At 46.7% G+C, this 19,920-nt stretch overlaps 1 protein-coding gene across 1 annotated transcript in view; it reads right to left on the reverse strand.

The window, feature by feature from the left end:
- Nucleotides 1-19,920, reverse strand: part of MAJIN (membrane anchored junction protein) — a 93,475-nt gene that overhangs the window by 61,801 nt on the left and 11,754 nt on the right. Inside the window, exon 2 of the mRNA XM_030219961.1 lies at nt 11,677-11,722. Coding sequence (XP_030075821.1) covers nt 11,677-11,722 — 46 coding nt within the window. The remainder of the gene's footprint in view (nt 1-11,676; nt 11,723-19,920) is intronic.

Consider the following 19,920-nt stretch of genomic DNA (forward strand, 5'->3'; position numbering starts at 1 on the left):
AGGCTACACTCATGTTCAGAGACCACTGATGCGGTTGCATCACTCTCTCAGGCTGTTATCTTTGCCAACCAAATATGTGGTCCTGAGCTCCATGCCATATCTGGAGGCCCAATGCCAGATACTTACTGTCTCCTGACACAAGAGGTACGAGACTGTGCCTCCATGTTTGTTCACAAAGTACATTGCAGCCAGGCTATCCATTTGGATGAGAATAACTTTGTTCTAGAGCCAACCTCTGAAAGCCTTTGGAGCATTCTAAGTGGTTCTTAACTCTAGGACACTAATGTGATATTGAACCTCCTAAATGGACCAGTTATCCTGAGCATGAAGCTCATTCACCTGAGCTCCCCAGCCCAGGTTGGATGCATCTGTCATCAAGATCTTCTATGGAAGAGGAATATGGAATGGGAGTCCCATGATCAAATTAGACTGAATCACTCACTCCATGAAAGACTCTTGTAGAAAGGAAGTGACAGAGATGACATCCACAAGGTTCCCTGAGGCTTGACACCACTGAGAAGCTAGGGTCCACTGACCCTCTCTTAAATGGAGATGAGTCAGGTTGTGACACATACAGTGGAGGCCATCAGGCTCATTTTCAAAGCACTTAGCCTCCCAAAGTTCCATAGAAACCTATGGAACTTAGCCTCCCAAAGTGCTTTGAAAATATGCCTCCATGTGGTCCAACAACCTCAACATCTGCTGAGCTGGGACCTGCTGGCTGAGATGGACCAGTAAGGTGATAGCTATCAATGCCTCTGCCCTGACGTCTGGAAGGAAGACCCACAAACAGTGTCTAGAAGGGCTCCAATAAACGCCAACTGCTGAACTAGAAGGAGGTGGGACTTTGAGTAGTTTTAATGAACCCTAGAAGTGCCAAAACCTGAATGGTTCTCAATATTGATTCCTGAGCTCCATCTCTGGATGTGCTCTTGACTAGCCAATCATCTAAGTAGGAAAATATGTGTACTCTCTGTTTACATACATACAATGCAACTAGAGTGAGGCATTTTGTAAAGACTCAAGGTGCAGACATTAGGCCGAAGGGGAGTATGGGATACAGGTAGTGTCTTTTCCCCACTAGAAATATTAGATACTTCCTGTGACATGGATGTATTTGTATGTGGGTGTAGGCATCCTTTATGTCCAGAGAGCATAACTAAACCAATCATTTGCTTGGGTAGCAGCTGTCCATTTGACCAGATATTTGTTGAGGGCCCTTAGGTCTAGAATGGGACAAAATCACCCCATCTTCTTGGGTATGAGGAAGTACTTGGAATAGAATCCCTTCCCTTCATAGAAACATAGAAAATGACAGCAGATAAAAAGTGATTTGGCCTATCTAGTCTGCACATCTGCTAACTCTTCCTCCTCCTAAGAGATCCCACATGCCTGTTTCATGCTTTCTTGAATTCAGATATAGTCATCTCCACCACCTCCACCGGGAGATCTTTCCACGCATCTACCACCCTTTCCGTAAAGAAGCATTTCCTTAGATTACTTTTGAGCCTTGTAAGAGTCTTTACGTGCGATCTCACCTTTGCTGGTCTGCAGCCTATACAAGCATGAACCATTCTCTTATAACAATATGGATACTACAGCCTGTGGTCTGAATGCATCTGAAACCATCTGAAACCAGCTTTTCTACAAAGGAAAATTACTTATGGGCATGCCAAGATGACTTCATCCAAGGGCACAGTATTGCTTGTTGCAAACTAGCCCAGTTATCTCCTGGGAAGAATGGAAGAGAGAGACAGATGGCTCCAGGAGTATAGGATCTGTCAGGGAGGTTTGCATGCCATCTGATAACAGTTTCTTTGCTTTAACAAAGGCCTCTCTTCATAACCATGAATCTGGCTGGACATTATTACACTGTCTGTGATTGGTCCACAGGTATCATCTGACAGATGGATGCCAATGTTGGACTGACGAAGCAGAACAGATGGAAGAAGACCAGAAGACTTGCTGGAGGATAGAAGGCTCTGAGACAGCAAGAGACTGATTTCCAACCCCAGTGAACTGCATACCTTGTAACACAAGGTTAGTTCAGCTACAATACAAGGACTCCTCGAAAGACTGTGCCATCTGTATCCAGAATACAGACCTTGAACTTTATTCCTGAACTGAGAGTGGCTGAGGCTTCAGCTTGAGTCTCCATGGAGGAATCCGATTCTTCACGCTTGGAAGTCTGCCACGAAACCGGCTAGGTGAGATAACAGGATATACTACCTATAGTTCTGGGTTTAGTTAGTCCACGGTTTTATCTGTGACAGATTGGTTTTGTCAGGATTGATGGTCAGTGAATTATTAGCTAAGTGTTTTGCACAAGTCAGATTAGTGGTGTGTATAGTTTCATAATCAGTAGGATATCAGTTTTGTGATTAGTGTGTGATCACTCATTTAGACAGTCTATTTGGTTGCCATATATATATAACTTATTTTTCTATTCATAATAAATAATATATATTCCATCTGTGGCATTGTTCCTTTCATTGGTACAGCTAGCTAGCCATAGGGCCAATTAGGTATGGTCATCCCTGTGCAAACGAGTTCAGAATAATTGCTTTGTGGTGATTATCTGATATAAAAAGTACCTATATATATATATATATATATATATATATATATATATAAAAGGAAAGAAGGCCCGTTTCTCAAAGCAATGAAACGGGCGCTAGCTTTTTTTTGGGGGGGGGGGGGGGGGGGGTGACTCACATACAGAGAACAGTGGCGATTTTCCTGGGCCGCCCCGTGGCTCGTCGCCGTTGTAGCTGGTTCATGCGCTGCCACTGTTGTTAGCGTTGTCGTAGCTCTGTGTGGGTGGCGATTTTCCTGGGTCGCCCTCGACGTCATCGCGTTTTGACGCGAGGGCAGAGCACAGGTACAGTAATAAAACTCACCCTCAATGTTTGCTCCGCCCTCGATGTCATGACGTTTGACGCAAGGGCGGGGCCCGGTGGCTTCATCACCACGAACCTTCGAACCTGAAGGAACTGAAGTCAGTGGCTTGGCTTCACTGACGTCAGTGTCCTCAGAACGTTGAGGGTGAGTTTTATTATAGTAGATATATATATTAGGTGTTTATCCTTCTAATATATCTCTACAGCCTATCCCCTTTCATCTTATGCCCTCTTGTTGAAGAGCTTCCTTTCAGTTGAAAGAGACCTGCCTACTGTGCATCTTGCCATGGAGATATTTAAATGTCTCAATTATATCTCCTCTCTCTTGTCTTTCTTTCAAAGTATACATATTGAGGTCTATGAGTCTGTCTCTATATGCTTTATGATGAAGACCACTGACCATTTTAGTAGCCGTCCTCTGGACCAACTCCATCCTGGTTATATATTTTTGAAGGTGTAGTCTCCAGAACTGCACACAGTACTCTAATGGGGCCTCACCAGAGACTTATACAGAGGCACTATCACCTCCTTTTTCCTGCTGGCCATTCCTCTTCCTACGCACCCAAACATCCTTCTGACTTTGGCCATTGCCCTTTCTACCAATTTGGCACCCTTAAGATAGTCAGAAACAATTACCCCCAAGTCTTGCTGTTCTTTCGAGAACAGAAGTACTTCTCCTCCTACATGGTATCGCTTCCTTGAGTTTCAGTAGCCCAAGTGAATGGTCCTACATTTTTTAGCATTAAATCTTAGTTGTCAACTTCTGGACCGTTCTTCTACCTTAAGTAAATCCTTCCTCATGCCAGCCACACCATCAAGACCCTATTATAGAGTCTTGTATCATCTGCAAAGAGACAAATCTTACCCTTCCGCAATATAACTCACAAAGAGGTTAAAAAGAGCCAGGCCAAGGACCGATCCTTGCAGTATACCACTGGTAACATCCTTTTCCTCTGAGTAAACTCTATTTACCACCACCTTCTGTCTTCTTCCACTTAATCAGTTAGTCACTTTTCAGTCTAGACTAAGCGCACTCAGTTTATTTAACTGTGTCAAACGCTTTCTGAAATCTAAGTACACCACATCTAGCGCTCCCCCTAAATACAACTGTTTGGTCACCCAGTCAAAGAAGTTAATCAGATTAGTCAAGGAACCAGTGTTGGCAAATGGGTGACAGATAAGGCATGGGTCTCAAGGACTGGTTGGGGCGGAGCCATGGTTGGCATGGCTGCGTCAAGCCAAGACCCACTCCAACTCCTCCTGCAGCATGGCCCAGAGCCGTTTTTTGGGGGCAGGGATCGATAAAGGCAGGGCCAGTGTGGGGTTGGTGACAGCCTGTGAAGATGTCAGAGCCTGATCAGAAGGCTGGTCCCAGCAACTAGGAGACTGGTGCATCAGCAGCAACTCTGTGGACGGGGAGCCATCCAATCAGTGCTGACACTTCTTGGGTACTGGTTGTGCCGATGACCCGGAACTCCGGGCACAATACTTCAAGCAGACCGATGTCAGGTCCAATGCAAGTCGGTCTGACGAGGCCCTGCCGGTACCCAGTATCAAGGCAGGAGATGTCCTCTTCGATGCCAGTGCACCCCCAGTGTCCAGTGCGATCCTGCCAGACATAGGGACTAATGCCTCCGATGGTGAAGTCTATGGACCGGATTTTAAAATGCCAAAAGCTTTTCATGTTATGCCTTGCAACCTTTTTGAGTCTTCTTCTACATTTAGAATAGAGATGACAATTAGACGTTTTGTGATCAGGTCCTAGGCATAGCAAGCACCAATTGCGTGTATCAGTCACAGAAATGTATTTATTTGTAGCATTTGCATCCCACATTTTCCCACCCATTAGCAGGCTCAATGTGGCTTACATTATACCGTAAAGGCGATCGCCAAGTCCGGTAGATGTTAAACAAACACAGTTTAAAATAAGGGTCAGGTAAGGTTAGCGTAAACAGGTACAAAAAGGGACAAGGAAATAAAGGAATATATAATGTCGAATGCGATGTAAGGTATTGATGCATTGCAGAGTTGAGGCAATTAAGTAGGGCCAGTAGGATAGGCCTTGTAAAACAGATAGGTCTTTAATGATCGCCTGAAGTTTTGATGGTCATGAATCGTTTTCACACTCTTTGGTAAGTGCATTCCACATTTGTGTACTTAAGTAAGAAAATGCGATGCATATGTTGATTTGTATCTGAGTCCAATGCAACTTGGATAGTGGAGGTTCAAATAGGTATGTGACGCACCTAGTACACTTTTTAAAACCACTGGGAGTTTTAAGTGATATTGGGGAAAAAATAGCCAGTGAGGTCAAAGGGCGCCATTTATTTTTTAAATAAAGGGAAATCCAATCGGGTGCTCAGGTCTAAAAGGACTGAGAGGAGCAGCCCAAAAATGAAAGGAAACTCAGGCTGAAAAATACTAAGAAAAATAAAAGAGAAGTAAACTGAAGAAACAAATGAACAAAGATCCCGCGTATAGCTTGGAAAGGCACCAAAACTCTAAATAAGAGATGCACTGAAGACAGCTGCTCTGCTCCATAGAAAAACAAAGACTATCCAGCTTATAATCGAACGAGAATAACGCCCAAGTTCCGACCTAAATCGGGAGATGGGCGTTCTTCTCACAAAAACAAATAAAGCGGTATAATCGAAAGCCAAACTTTGGACGCTTTCAACTGCACTCCGTCGCGGGTGCGGACAAAGTTGACGGGGGCGTGTCGGAGGCGTGGTGAAGGCGGAACTGGGGCGTGGTTATCGGGCGAACAGAGATGGGCGCCCTTCGCCGATAATGGAACAGTTTTGAGCTAGAATTTAGGACACTTTTCCTGGACCCTGTTTTTTCACGAATAAGGCCCCCAAAAGTGCCCTAAATGACCAGATGACCCCCAGAGGGAGTCGGGGATGACCTCCCCTGACTCCCCCAGTGGTCACTAACCCCCTCCCACCACAACAAATGATGTTTCACAACTTTTTACTTTCACCCTCAAATGTCATACCCTCCTCCCAAGCAGCAGTATGCAGGTCCCTGGAGCAGTTGTTAGGGGGTGCAGTGGACGTCAGGCAGGTGGACCCAGGCCCATCCCCCCCCCCTACCTGTTACAATTGTGCTGCTTAATGCTACTAGTCGTCCAACCCCCCCAAACCCACTGTACCCACATGTAGGTGCCACCCTTCACCTCTTAGGGCTATAGTAATGGTGTAGACTTGTGGGCAGTGGGTTTTGAGGGGGATTTGGGGGGCTCAACACCCAAGGGAAGGGTGCTATGCACCTGGGAGCTCTTTTACCTGTTTTTTTGGTTTTGTAAAAGTGCCCCCTAGGGTGCCCGGTTGGTGTCCTGGCATGTGAGGGGGACCAGTGCACTATGAATCCTGGCCCCTCCCACAAATAAATGTCTTGGATTTATTCGTTTTTGAGCTGGGCGATTTCATTTTCCATTATCGCTGAAAAGCAAAAACGCCCAGCTCACACCTTGACGAATAAAACATGGGCGTCTTTTTCTTTTAAAAAATACGATCCGCCCCGCCCCTTCACGGACCCGTTCTCGGAGATAAACGCCCATGGAGATAGGCGTTTCTGTTCGATTATGCCCCTCTATGGGTCCCACACACTAACATCGGGTGGAAGGCATCTGCACATGCATAGTTCAGCGCTGCCAAAGGTTTTTGAGAAAGTTCTTGAACACTGGGTAGCGTCCACAACAGGGCTCCATTGCATGACGTAACCCATCTGTGAGAAGATAATGTACTGATTGTTCTCAGAGAACTTGCCTTCTTCTCCTTTCTGTTGTGATTGAAGATCTTTTTCTATGTATCGAAGAAGATCCTACCTGCTAATATTCTTTCTCCTACCAATCTATTGGTTCTCAGAGACATGTTGTAAAGACACTCTCCATTTTTATCTCCAGTCTATGTTCTGGGTTCTTCTTTAGCAATAGCAATTTAGTTGGTTTATTATAATAACTACAGCCTTCTTACATCTTAAGTATGGGCTTTATTTGTCCCTGAGCTGGTAGTTCCACCCTATTTGGAAACTTCATTGCTGCATCCCACATGTTCTGGACTGGTCTGGTATGGACACAAGGAGAAATTATATCTTGCCTAATAATTGTCTTTCTTTTAGTCTTACAAGATCAGTCCAGAAACCCTTTCTAGGGGCAAAACAAGCACTATGAAGTACTATGTACAGACCTGCATGTACCTATACGGCCAAATATATGGTTTCATAAATATATGGCACGATCCAACATTAACAACCTAATTACAACATGGAAACTCATCTCTAGAACAATGCGGAAACACCCAGTCTGGTAAAGGCACAACTACTCTTGTTTACTGTACGGTTCCCAATGTTCTAGGACAATCATAAGTACATAAGTACATAAGCACCGCCATACTGGGAAAAGACCAAGGGTCCATGAAGCCCAGCATCCTGTCTCCGACAGCGGCCAATCCAGACTTCAAGAACCCGGCAACCTCCCCCCCCCCCAAAAAAAAAAAATTTAATAATGTTCAATGGACTTTTCCCTCAGGAATCTGTCCAAACCCCCTTTAAATTCCGTAAGGCCAGCTGCTGTCACTACATTCTCCAGCAACGAGTTCCAGAGTCTAACTACACGCTGAGTAAAGAAAAACTTTCTCCTATTTGTTTTAAATCTACCATATTCTAGCTTCATCTTGTGTCCCCTGGTTTTGTTGTTGTTTGAAAGTGTAAACAAACGCTTCACATCTGTCCGCTCTACTCCGCTCATTATCTTGGAGACTTCTATCATATCTTCCCTCAGCTGCCTTTTCTCCAAGCTGAAGAGCCCTAGCCTTCTCAGCCTTTCCTCATAGGGAAGTTGTTCCATTCCCTTTATCATTTTCATCACCTTTCTCTGCACCTTTTCTAATTCCTTTATATCTTTTTTGAGATGCGGCGACCAGAATTGGACACAATACTCAAGGTGTGGTCGCACCATGGAGCAATACAACGGCATTATAACATCCTCGTGTTTCCTAATAATACTCAACATTCTGTGTGCTTTCTTAGCTACGGCAGCACACTGGGCAGACGTTTTTAACGTCCTATCAACGATGACTCCCAGATCCCTTTCTAGGTCCATAACTCCTAACGCGGAACCTTGCATGACATAGCTGTAATTCGGGTTCCTCTTACCCACATGCATCACTTTGCACTTGTTAACATTAAACTTCATCTGCCACTTGGAGGCCCAATCCCCCAGTCTCACGAGGTCCTCCTGTAATCTTTCACACTCCTCCTGCGACTTGACAACCCTGAATAATTTTGTGTCATCTGCGAATTTAATTACCTCACTAGTTACTCCCACCTCTAGGTCATTTATAAATATGTTAAAAAGCAGTGGTCCCAACACAGACCCCTGCGGGACTCCACTAACTACCCTTCTCCACTTCTCCACTGAGAATACTGACCATTCAACCCTACTCTTTGCTTCCTATCTTTCAACTAGCTCTTAATCCATAGTAATACCCTACCTCCAATCCCATGACTCTCCAGTTTCCTCAGGAGTCTTTCATGAGGCACTTTGTCAAACGCCTTTTGAAAATCCAGATACACAATATCCACCGGCTCCCCACTGTCCACATGTTTGTTCACCCCCTCAAAAAAATGCAGAAGATTGGTGAGGCAAGACTTCCCTTCACTAAATCCGTGCTGACTTTGTCTCATCAGCCCATGTTTTTGTAAGTGCTCTGTAATTTTATTCTTGATAATAGCCTCTACCATTTTACCTGGTACCGACGTCAGACTCACCGGTCTATAATTTCCTGGATCTCCTCTGGAACCCTTTTAAAAAATCGGCTTAACATTGGCTACCCTCCAGCCTTCCGGTACCACACTCAATTTTAGGGATAGATTGCATATTAATAACAGTAGCTCTACAAGTTCATTTTTCAGTTCTATTAATACTCTGGGACGAATACCATCAGGTCCTGGCGATTTACTACTCTTCAGTTTGCAGAACTGACCCACCACCACATCCTCCAAGTCCACAGAGATCTCCGACTCACCCGCTTCAAATATGTTTTCCGGCACCGGTGTCCCTCCCAAATCCTCCTCGGTGAAGACCAAAGCAAAGAATTCATTTAATTTCTCTGCTATGGCTCGGTCTTCCCTGATCACCCCTTTAATACTATTTTCATCCAGCGGCCCAACCAATTCTTTAGCCGGCTTCCTGCTTTTAATGTATCTAAAAAAATTTTTACTATGTATTTTCGCTTCTAACGCTAACTTTTTCTCAAAGTCCTTTTTTGCCCTCCTTATCTCCGCTTTGCATTTGGCTTGGCATTCCTTATGTTTTTATCTTGTTACCGTCAGTCGGTTCTCTTCTCCACTTTCTGAATGATTGTTTTTTGGTTCTAATGACTTCCTTTACCATACTGTTTAGCCATGCCGGCTGACGTTTGGTCTTTTTTTCCCCTTTTTCTAATACGTGGAATATATTTGTCCTGTACCTCCAGGATGGTGTTTTTAAACAGCATCCACGCCTGATGCAAGTTTTTTACCCTGCGAGCTGCACCGTTCAGTCTTTTTTTCACCGTTTTTCTCATTTTGTCGTAATCACCTTTTCTAAAGTTAAACGTTAGTATATTTGATTTCCTAAGTTCACTTACTTCAATGCCAATATCAAAACTAATCATATTATGATCACTGTTATCAAGCGGCCCTCGCACCGTTACCCCCCGCACCAGATCATGAGCTCCAGTAATGACTAAGTCTAGTATTTTTCCTTCTCTTGTGGGCTCCTGAACCAGCTGTTCCATGAAGCCGTCCTTGATTTCATCAAGAAATTTCAGCTCCCTAGAGTGTACCGATGTTACATTAACCCAGTCTATATGTGGATAATTGAAATCACCCATTAATATTACATTGCCCAATTTATTTGCTTCCCTAATTTCCTTTGACATTGCTGCGTCTGTCCGCTCATCCTGGCCAGGTGGACGGTAGTACACTCCTATCACTGTCCTTTTCCCCTTTTCACGTGGAATTTCAATCCACAAAGATTCCAATAGGGGTTTTGTCTCCTGCAATATTTGCAGCCTATCCGAGTCAAGGTTCTCATTTACATGCAGTGCTACCCCTCCCCCTATCCTATCCACCCTATCGCTACGATATAATTTGTAGCCCGGTATGACTGTGTCCCATTGGTTATCTTCCTTCCACCAAGTCTCAGAGATGCCAATAATATCCAGTTTTTCATTGTGTGCAATGTACTCCAGCTCTCCCATCTTATGTCTCAGGCTCCTGGCATTTGCGTATAGACATTTCAATGCATGCTTGTTGTTCCGTTTTATATTACGTTTAATACATGGCATTATTAATCAGGCTGCTTTCAGAACTGACATCATGGCTGGGTCAGCCAAGAACAGAAAGAGGCTCATTTTCAAAGCACTTAGACTTACAAAGTTCCATAGGTTACTATGGAACTTTGTAAGTCTAAGTGCTTTAAAAATACACCTCCACGTACATCAGCAGTACAGCTACAGCTTCTGATTTCCCTATAAAAAGGGGCATTTATCAGAGATAGGGCTGCTGTGTCAACATCCCATCCAAGGGGCAAGATCTGTATTGGACCAGACAGACATTGAGGGACACGCTGACATTTGAAGGACCTCATCAGGTTTGCACCTTAGTAGTGCTCTGTGGGTCAGAGTGACTCTGTATGTCAGAGTCTAGTTATGGATTTATGTGCATTTATCTCACTACAGAAATAAACATAGGCTTTGTCTTCATTTCCATCTTTGTTATACCATGTTTGCTGCCATTTTAAACAAAATAATTGCTCTGTTTTTATCATAATTGGGTGTGGAGTTAGCTCTATTATTTTGGCACAGTGGGCTTGGATCTAAGAATAAGGGGAATACATTTATATCTGACACTTCCCTCACCAATGTTAGTCTTGTTTGGGACCCATATCTTTCAGAATTTACACTGTCAGGTACCCCAATAATACCCCCAAAACAGTATAACTGTATTGCGCCTACACCTTGCTACTTTAATAATACTGAAATTGCTTCCATTCTGAGTTGTTCTGTTCTTTCTTATCATTTCACAGTTACATGTGTTTCTATGTTCAAATTCCATTACCTTATTTCATCTGTTGGAGAACTGTGTGTCAGTAGAGTACATAGTACCTTGCTGATATGGAAAATGGATGGGTATGACATTTGACCTGAAGTGTGAACATGAGCTCCATTGCTTGGACATTCAAAATACTGAGCATTCTATGACTGAACAGCACCCTTAAAGGGAGAATCACACAGAACTACTTTCTCTGTCTTCATCAGCTGGTCCACGGACATAACTCACATGTTCAGGACTGCTTTGGTAAAGCAAAAGGAAAGAAAATTATCATAGTACAATTTCTCCATCTGTAAATATTACAGTGAGTATAGAGATATGCATTGATTCGGGTCACACATTTGATATACTGACTCTGTGGTACAAAGTGGTTTATATATTTAATACAGGTTCTTTCTCTGTTCCTACTGGGCTCACAATCTAAGGAGGTCTTTTACTAAAGCCTAGCTCAAGTTATCTATAGCTGGGCCCATAGGAATAAAATGGGCCCTGCTGCAGATAACTCAAGCTAAGCTTTAGTAAAAGACCTTCTAAGTTTTTTGTACCTGAGGCAATGGAAGGTTAAGAGATTTGCCCAGTGTCACAAGGAGCTGCAGTCAGAATTCAATCTGGCTCCCCTGGATTTCAGCCCAATACACTAACCATTAGCCTACTCCTCCACTCCAATCTACTGTACCTCAAGTTCCTTGTCAATGCAGTCTTTATTTTGTACATCTTCATTACTAGAATGCAAAGCAAAAGAAATAAAAATCCATATAACATGTGAGTTTGGGATTTTAGAAAAAACTTTTCTTTCTCAGTCAAGAAAGCAAAGTTACTCATCTATAGCAGCTATTCTCCCAGGACAGCAGCCCAGGTATTCTCACGTGTGGGCGATGTCATCTGCCGAAGCCTGGTGCGGATGTTGACTAGCATATAGATGTTTCAAAAAAATACTAGTAGCACTCCACCATGCAAGCATGGGTGCCTTCCCATCCACTGTGCAAGAGTGGGTCCCTCAGTCAGGTGATATAGCTAAAGGAATGCAACTCTTAAGGGATGTGGGAGGGTATGTGAGAAAACCTGGTCTGCTGTCCTCAGAGAACATCTGCTACAGGTAAGTAACTTCACTTTCTCTGAGGACAAGCAGGCCCAGTTCTATTCTCACATGTGGGAATCCCCAGCTACCAGGCTCTCTGAAAATAACAACACTAGGACAATAAGGGCTTGTAACATTGGCGCCTCCAAATCAATTAAATCTGAAACTATATACATACTAGCTGTGAAGGTGCAACCTGGATCTAGGAGAGTAGAGTTGGATTTTGGACACCAAATATATTCTGCAGGCCTGTCTGACCGAACCGGCTGTCACATCGGCTATCCCGCTCAAGTCAGTAGTGAGATGTGAATGTGTGGACTAAACACCATATTGCAGCTTTGCAAATCTCCTCAATGGAGGCTGATCTCAAGTGGACTACCAACATGGCCATGGTTCTGACATCATGAGCCTTGACATAACCTTCAAGAGTCAGCCTAGCCTGGGCAAAGGTGAAGGAGATGTAATCTGCTAGCCAACTGGAGATTGTGTGTTTGCAGATGGATACTGTTTGGGTCAGAAGAAACAAATAGCTGGGTGGACTATCTATGGGCTTCAGTCTGCTTCAGGTAGAAGGCTAAGGCTCACTTGCAGTCTAAGGTATGCAGCACACTTTTGCCAGGATGGGCATGTGGTTTGGGTAAAAATGTAGGCAGAAGCATTGACTGGTTAGGACGGAACTCTGACACCGCCTTAGGAAGGAACTTAGGGTGTGTGCAAAGAACTACTCTGTTCTGATTAAACTTTTTGTTCACTGGAACAGCTACTAGGGCCTGAAGTTCACTGACTGTGAGTTGAAGTGACCACCACCAAAAACACAACTTTCCAGGTCACATACTTCAGATGACAGGAGTCAAGTGGGGTGAGAACAATGTTGAGATCCCATGACACAGTGGGAAATTTGCCTAGTGGGGGGGGCGTTCTGTAAACAGCAAAACTCTCATAAACCAAAGTATAGACTGTACCGAGATGGGCTTACTTCCTACACAGAGATGGTAAGCACTAATTCCACTGAGATGAACCCTTACAGTGTTCGTTTGCAAACCAGATTCAGAGACATGCAGGAGGCAATCAAGCAGTTTTTCTGTACGACAAGTAAGAGGATCTAGGCAGGGCCTTGTTCTCACGCCAGATGGCAAACCTCCTCCACAAAACACAAACATCTCTTAGTGGAGTCTTTTCCAGAAGCAAGCAAGATTCTGAAGACACCCTCAGACAGATTCATAAGAATATAACATAAGAACATAAGCGATGAGTATTGTGTTCAATTCCTAGAGGAGAAGTGCAGGAGAAGTGCAAGGAAGAATGCTAAAATGAGTAACATAGTAGATGACGGCAGAAAAAGACCTGTACGGTCCATCCAGTCTGCCCAACAAGACAACTCTTATGTGCTACTTTTTGTGTATACCCTACTTTGATTTGTACCTGTGCTCTTCAGGGCACAGACCTTATAAGTCTGCCCAGCACTATCCCCGCCTCCCACCACTGGCTCTGGCACAGACTGTGTAAGTCTGCCCAGCACTATCCCCGCCTCCCAACCACCAGCCCCACCTCCCGATCTCGACTAAGCTCCTGAGGATCCATTCCTTCTGCACAGGATTCCTTTATGCTTATCCCACGCATGTTTGAATTCCATTACCATTTTCATTTCCACCACCTCCCGCAGGAGGGCATTCCAAGCATCCACTACTCTCTCCGTGAAAAAATACTTCCTGACATTTTTCTTGAGTCTGCCCCCCTTCAATCTCATTTCATGTCCTCTCGTTCTACCGCCTTCGCATCTCCTGAAAAGGTTTGTTTGCGGATTAATACCTTTCAAATATTTGAACGTCTGTATCATATCACCCCTGTTTCTCCTTTCCTCCAGGGTATACATGTTCAGGTCAGCAAGTCTCTCCTCATACGTCTTGCAATATAGGTAGCTGTCCAATACAAAGAAAAAGTGCAATAAAAGCCTTAAAGACACTGCAACATACAGCTAGTTAGAGGTGCTGCTGATATAGTGGAAGCTGGAGCTGGTATGCAATAATTTGACCAGTGTCAGAGTACAATACTAGAAGAGCAGAGCTGCTGTGGGACACAGCTAACCTTTGGCACTGTAGTGTAGTGTTAGCTGTCCAAATTAACTGCTTCCCAAGGCAAGCAATACAGGAGAGAGAAGTAAAACATGCCCCATATGAAAAGGAGCCGAGGGCCACAGTTTCTAATATGATGCACAAACCAGCCTCAAACCTGTGACCTTCAGGTTGAAAGACAGCCATCTTCCAGAAAAAAAAACTATTTTGTATAATTTGAAATGTTAAAAATAAAAACTAAAAAAAGAATGCAAAGAGTAGCCCTTCCCACCCAAACTACCTTACAATTATAGGTAGGATAGTGGTATATTCAGGGCAGGAGTGATCTCCAGTCGCTCTTACCCGTGTTAGCTGTACTCTCAAAATGGCTGCTGTAACCTCTTGCAGCAGTCTTGCAAGATTGCCACTAGAGGTCATGGCAGACATTTTCAGAGCAGAGCCAAAATGGGCAAGGACACCTCTGGACCACCAGGGATTGTAAAATAGGCCCGAAGGTGGGGGGGGGGGGGGGGGGCTATAGGTGGGCTGGGGGGGAGAGGCAATTCCTGTTAGAAGGGGAGGCCCCGCTGCCTTTTCGACGCTGGTGGGAATAGCGCCTCAGGCAGGTTTGGTGTCTGAGAGGGAAACTGGTGATTCTACCATGGATCGTGGAGTGATGATAAAACCTACGACTGTTACTTTAGATAAACTTTGGGAAGCAACACAAGGACTGAATTCCAGCCTACAACAGATATCAGGTATTTTACGGGGAGATGTGGCCGAACTAAAGCAGGCTCAAAATTTGGTTACCACTAAAATAGTAGAGCAAACAACGAAAATGGAACTTTTTGATAAAGACTTAAAAGCAGTGAATTCCTCAACTCTAATGCTGATAACAAGTAATAACCTCCATCAGCGTAAAATGGAATATTTAGAGAATCAGATTAGGAGAAATAACTTACGTTTTCTTAATTTCCCCAAATCTCCTTTGATCCCAGCACTGGAAATGTTGAAAAAATGTGTCAGGGAAATACTGGGTGTCCCTTCTGAGGGTTTTCCACCCATTACTAAAATGCAGTATATTTCTGGTACTGGAACAGGAACTTTACCTAACTCTCCTCAACCTGACCTAAATCTAACAGATTTCTTGGAGAGTTCAATGGAGGTTATAACCGAAAGAACCATGCTGCTGGTTACTTTTGCTCTGGAACTAGACCGCAATAATATATGGTAAAATTATGTATAATCATACCTGATAATTTTCTTTCCATTAATCATAGCTGATCAATCCATAGACTGGTGGGTTGTGTCCATCTACCAGCAGGTGGAGATAGAGAGCAAACTTTTGCCTCCCTATATGTGGTCATGTGCTGCCGGAAACTCCTCAGTATGTCGATATCAAAGCTCCATCCGCAGGACTCAGCACTTAGAGAATTACACCCACGAAGGGACACTCTGCCCAGCTCACCACCGCCGAAACGGGGGAGGGGAATTAACCCAGCTCATCCCCACACAAGTGGGGGAGGGGAATCCGTCCAGCTCATCCCCGCGGAGCGGGGGAGGGACACCACACCCGCCGATGCGGGGGGATCTGGCTTATCCTGCAACCGCAACCGCGGGAGGAGCTGACTGACCCTAACACCGCCGAAGCGGGAGGGGTACAAAGCTGCCCTACAGCCGCACGAAGCGGGAGGGAGTGCCGGCAGAATTTTAAGTCTCAATCCAGCCCCGTAAAACGGAGGGGAGAGGAATGCAGCAGCTCACTGTAACACAAACTCGTCTTAACTCTTGAAGAATCCAAGTGAAAAAACTTGAACACGAAGTCTTTCTGAAGTAACTGAAGACTAAACTTGAACCTGAAATGCAACCAGAATAAAAACAGTACAGATATCTGGGAGGGGCTATGGATTGATCAGCTATGATTAATGGAAAGAAAATTATCAGGTATGATTATACATAATTTTACCTTCCATATCATCAAGCTGATCAATCCATAGACTGGTGGGATGTACCGAAGCAGTACTCACCCAGGGCGGGACATTGAAATCCCTGACCTCAACACTGAAGCTCCAAACCGGGCCTCCGCCCGTGCAGCCACAGTCAAACGGTAATGCTTGGAGAATGTATGAGCCGAAGCCCAAGTTGCCGCCTTGCATATCTCTTCCAAGGAGACGGATCCGGCCTCTGCCATCGAGGCCGCCTGAGCTCTCGTGGAGTGAGCCTTCAGCTGGATAGGCGGCACCTTCCCCGCGGCCACATAAGCCGCTGCAATGGCTTCCTTGACCCATCTTGCCACTGTAGGCTTAGCAGCCTGCAGACCCTTACGAGGACCTGCAAACAGGACAAACAGATGATCCGATTTCCGGAAATCATTGGTCACTTCCAAGTATCTGATGATGACTCGTCTCACATCCAGATATTTAAGAGCAGAGTACTCCTCTGGGTAGTCCTCCCTACGAAAGGAAGGGAGACAGAGCTGCTGATTCACATGGAAGCGAGAAACAATCTTGGGCAGGAAGGAAGGCACTGTGCGAATAGTCACTCCTGCCTCAGTGAACTGCAGAAAAGGCTCTCGACATGAGAGCGCCTGGAGCTCGGAAACTCTTCTGGCTGAAGTGATAGCCACCAAAAAGACTGCTTTCAACGTCAGGTCTTTCAGAGATGCCCTCGACAAGGGTTCAAAAGGCGGCTTCTGCAATGCTCTTAGTACCAGGTTGAGATTCCACGCAGGCACCACTGAGTGCAGAGGAGGGCGCAGGTGATTAACTCCCTTGAGAAAGCGCACCACATCTGGCTGCGAAGCCAGGGAAGCACCCTTCAGGCGGCCCCTGAAGCAAGCCAGAGCCGCTACCTGGACTTTAAGGGAACTGAGCGACAGGCCTTTCTCCAGACCTTCTTGCAGGAACGCCAACACTGAAGAAATTGGAGCAGTGAAGGGAGAAAGTGAGCCTGCTTCACACCACGCTGCAAAGATACGCCAAACCCTGGCGTAAGCAGTAGAAGTAGAGCGCTTCCTCGCTCTCAGCATAGTGGCGATGACCTTGTCTGAGAAGCCCTTCTTCCTCAGACGCTGCCGCTCAATAGCCAGGCCGTAAGACCAAAGGGGGAGGGATCCTCCATCACCACGGGACCCTGATGTAACAGGCCCTGCTCCACTGGCAGCCGCAGAGGATCGTCGACTGAGAGCCTGATCAAGTCCGCATACCAGGGACGCCTGGGCCAATCCGGACCCACCAGGATTACCCTGCCGGGATGCTTTGCCACCCGGTCTAGCACCCTGCCCAACATGGGCCAGGGCGGGAACACATAGAGAAGCTCTTGTGTCGGCCACTGTTGGAGAAGAGCATCTACTCCCAGGGATCGAGGGTCCCGTCCTCTGCTGAAAAAGCGCGGCACTTGGCAATTGGCCGATGACTCCATCAGATCTAGGCTCGGCTGGCCCCAGCGCTTCGTGATGTCCAAGAACGCCTGAGCAGATAGCTGCCACTCCCCGGGCTCCAAGGTATGGCGACTGAGAAAGTCCGCCTTGACATTCATGACTCCGGCAATGTGGGCCGCTGAAAGCTGCTCCAGGTTCGCTTCCGCCCACTGGCAAAGATTCATAGCCTCCTTGGCTAGAGGGGCGCTCTTGGTACCTCCCTGGCGGTTGACATAGGCCACAGCCGTGGCATTGTCCGACAGGACCCGTACAGGCTTCAACACCAGTACCGGGATGAACTCCAAAAGCGCCAACCGAATGGCTGAGTTCCAGGAGGTTGATAGACCACTTTGCCTCTGCAGGAGACCAGAGCCCCTGCGCTGTCCTTCCCAAGCAGTGGGCTCCCCAGCCCGACAACGAGGCGTCCGTCGTGACGACAATCCACTCTGGGGTCACAAGAGGCATTCCCGCAGACAACTTGTCTGTCTGCATCCACCAGCTCAGCGCCTTGCGCACTGCTGGGTCCAAGGGAAGGCGCACAGCATAATCCTCCGACATCGGAGTCCAGCGCTGCAGCAAAGAGTGTTGAAGTGGTCTCATATGAGCCCTGGCCCAGGGCACAACTTCCATCATGGCCGTCATAGAGCCCAACAGCTGCACATAGTCCCAAGCCCGAAGGGGAGAGGCTACTAGGAACTGGTCCACCTGAGCCTGAAGTTTGACAATCCGATTGTCTGGCAGGAACACTCTGCCCACTTGGGTGTCGAATCGAACTCCCAGGTACTCCAGGGACTGAGTCGGGCGCAGCTGGCTCTTCTCCCAGTTGATGATCCATCCCAGGGAGCTCAAAAGAGCAACTACCCGGTCCACAGCTTTGCCGCACTCTGCATAAGAGGGGGCTCGGATCAACCAGTCGTCCAGATAAGGATGGACTTGTACCCCTTCCTTTCGTAGGAAGGCCGCGATGACCACCATTACTTTGGAAAAGGTCCGCGGAGCAGTAGCCAACCCGAAAGGGAGGGCTCTGAACTGGAAGTGTCGTCCCAGGACTGCAAAACGCAGAAAGCGTTGATGAGGAGGCCAGATGGGAATATGCAGGTACGCTTCCTTGATGTCCAAGGATGCCAGGAACTCTCCTGCCTTCACTGCCGCTATAACAGAGCGGAGAGTCTCCATGCGAAAGTGCCGCACTTTCAAGGCCCGATTGACCCCTTTGAGGTCGAGGATAGGCCGGACAGAACCTCCTTCCTTTGGTACCACAAAGTAAATGGAGTAACGTCCCTTGCCAAGCTGACTTTCTGGCACCGGAACGACCGCGCCCAGGCGGATCAGATTGTCCAAGGTCTGCTGCACTGCCACAGCTTTGACCGGAGACTTGCAGGTAGAGAGTACAAACCCGTCTTTTAAGGGTCGGCAGAACTCTAGTTTGTAGCCGTCTCTGATGACTTCCAGCACCCACGCGTCTGAAGTTATTGTGGTCCACTCGCCCAGAAACGAGGACAGCCGTCCTCCAATCTGCACTGGGGCGTGGACCAAGACCCCGTCATTGGGTACGAGACCCTGGGGGAGGACCGGAGGGAGCACCTCCGGGACGGCGGTCTCTGCGAAAGGAATGCTGCTTGGGGGAGAAATTCCTCTTGAAGGAAGAGGGGGCAGAGGAACCCGACTTGCCCGGGCGGTACCGACGGGCTTCCTGCAACCGTCCTCTGGAGGTACCGGGACGAGTACTAGCCCGAGCCCTGACCTCTGGTAATTTCTTGCCCTTAGACGTGCCGAGATCGGTCACGATTTTGTCCAGCTCGACCCCAAAGAGCAGCTTGCCTTTAAAAGGCAACCTAGCCAGGCGGGATTTAGAGGCGTGGTCAGCAGACCAATGTTTCAGCCAAAGCCACCGCCACGCAGAGATTGTCTGAGCCATGCCTTTCGCTGAGGCCCTCAAGACATCATACAGCAAGTCTGCCAAATAGGCTAAGCCCAATTCCAGGGCCGGCCAATCAGCCCTCAAGGAATGATCCGAGGGGGAAGCCCGCTGCACCATAGTCAGGCACGCCCTGGCCACATAGGAGCCGCAAACTGAGGCCTGCAAACTTAAAGCAGCCGCCTCAAAGGACGACCTTAAGGCCGCCTCCAATCTTCTGTCTTGGGCGTCCTTTAGGGCCGTGCCACCTTCCACCGGCAACGCCGTTTTCTTAGTCACCGCAGTGATTAAAGAATCCACGGTAGGCCACAGATAGGCCTCACGTTCACTCACAGCCAAAGGATAGAGGCGGGACATAGCCCTAGCCACTTTAAGGCTCGCTTCTGGGACATCCCATTGAGCCGAAATTAAGGTGTGCATGGCATCATGCACGTGGAAGGTTCTAGGCGGGCGCT

The sequence above is a fragment of the Microcaecilia unicolor genome, chromosome 11, assembly GCF_901765095.1.
Source record: "Microcaecilia unicolor chromosome 11, aMicUni1.1, whole genome shotgun sequence".
Lineage (NCBI taxonomy): Eukaryota > Metazoa > Chordata > Amphibia > Gymnophiona > Siphonopidae > Microcaecilia > Microcaecilia unicolor.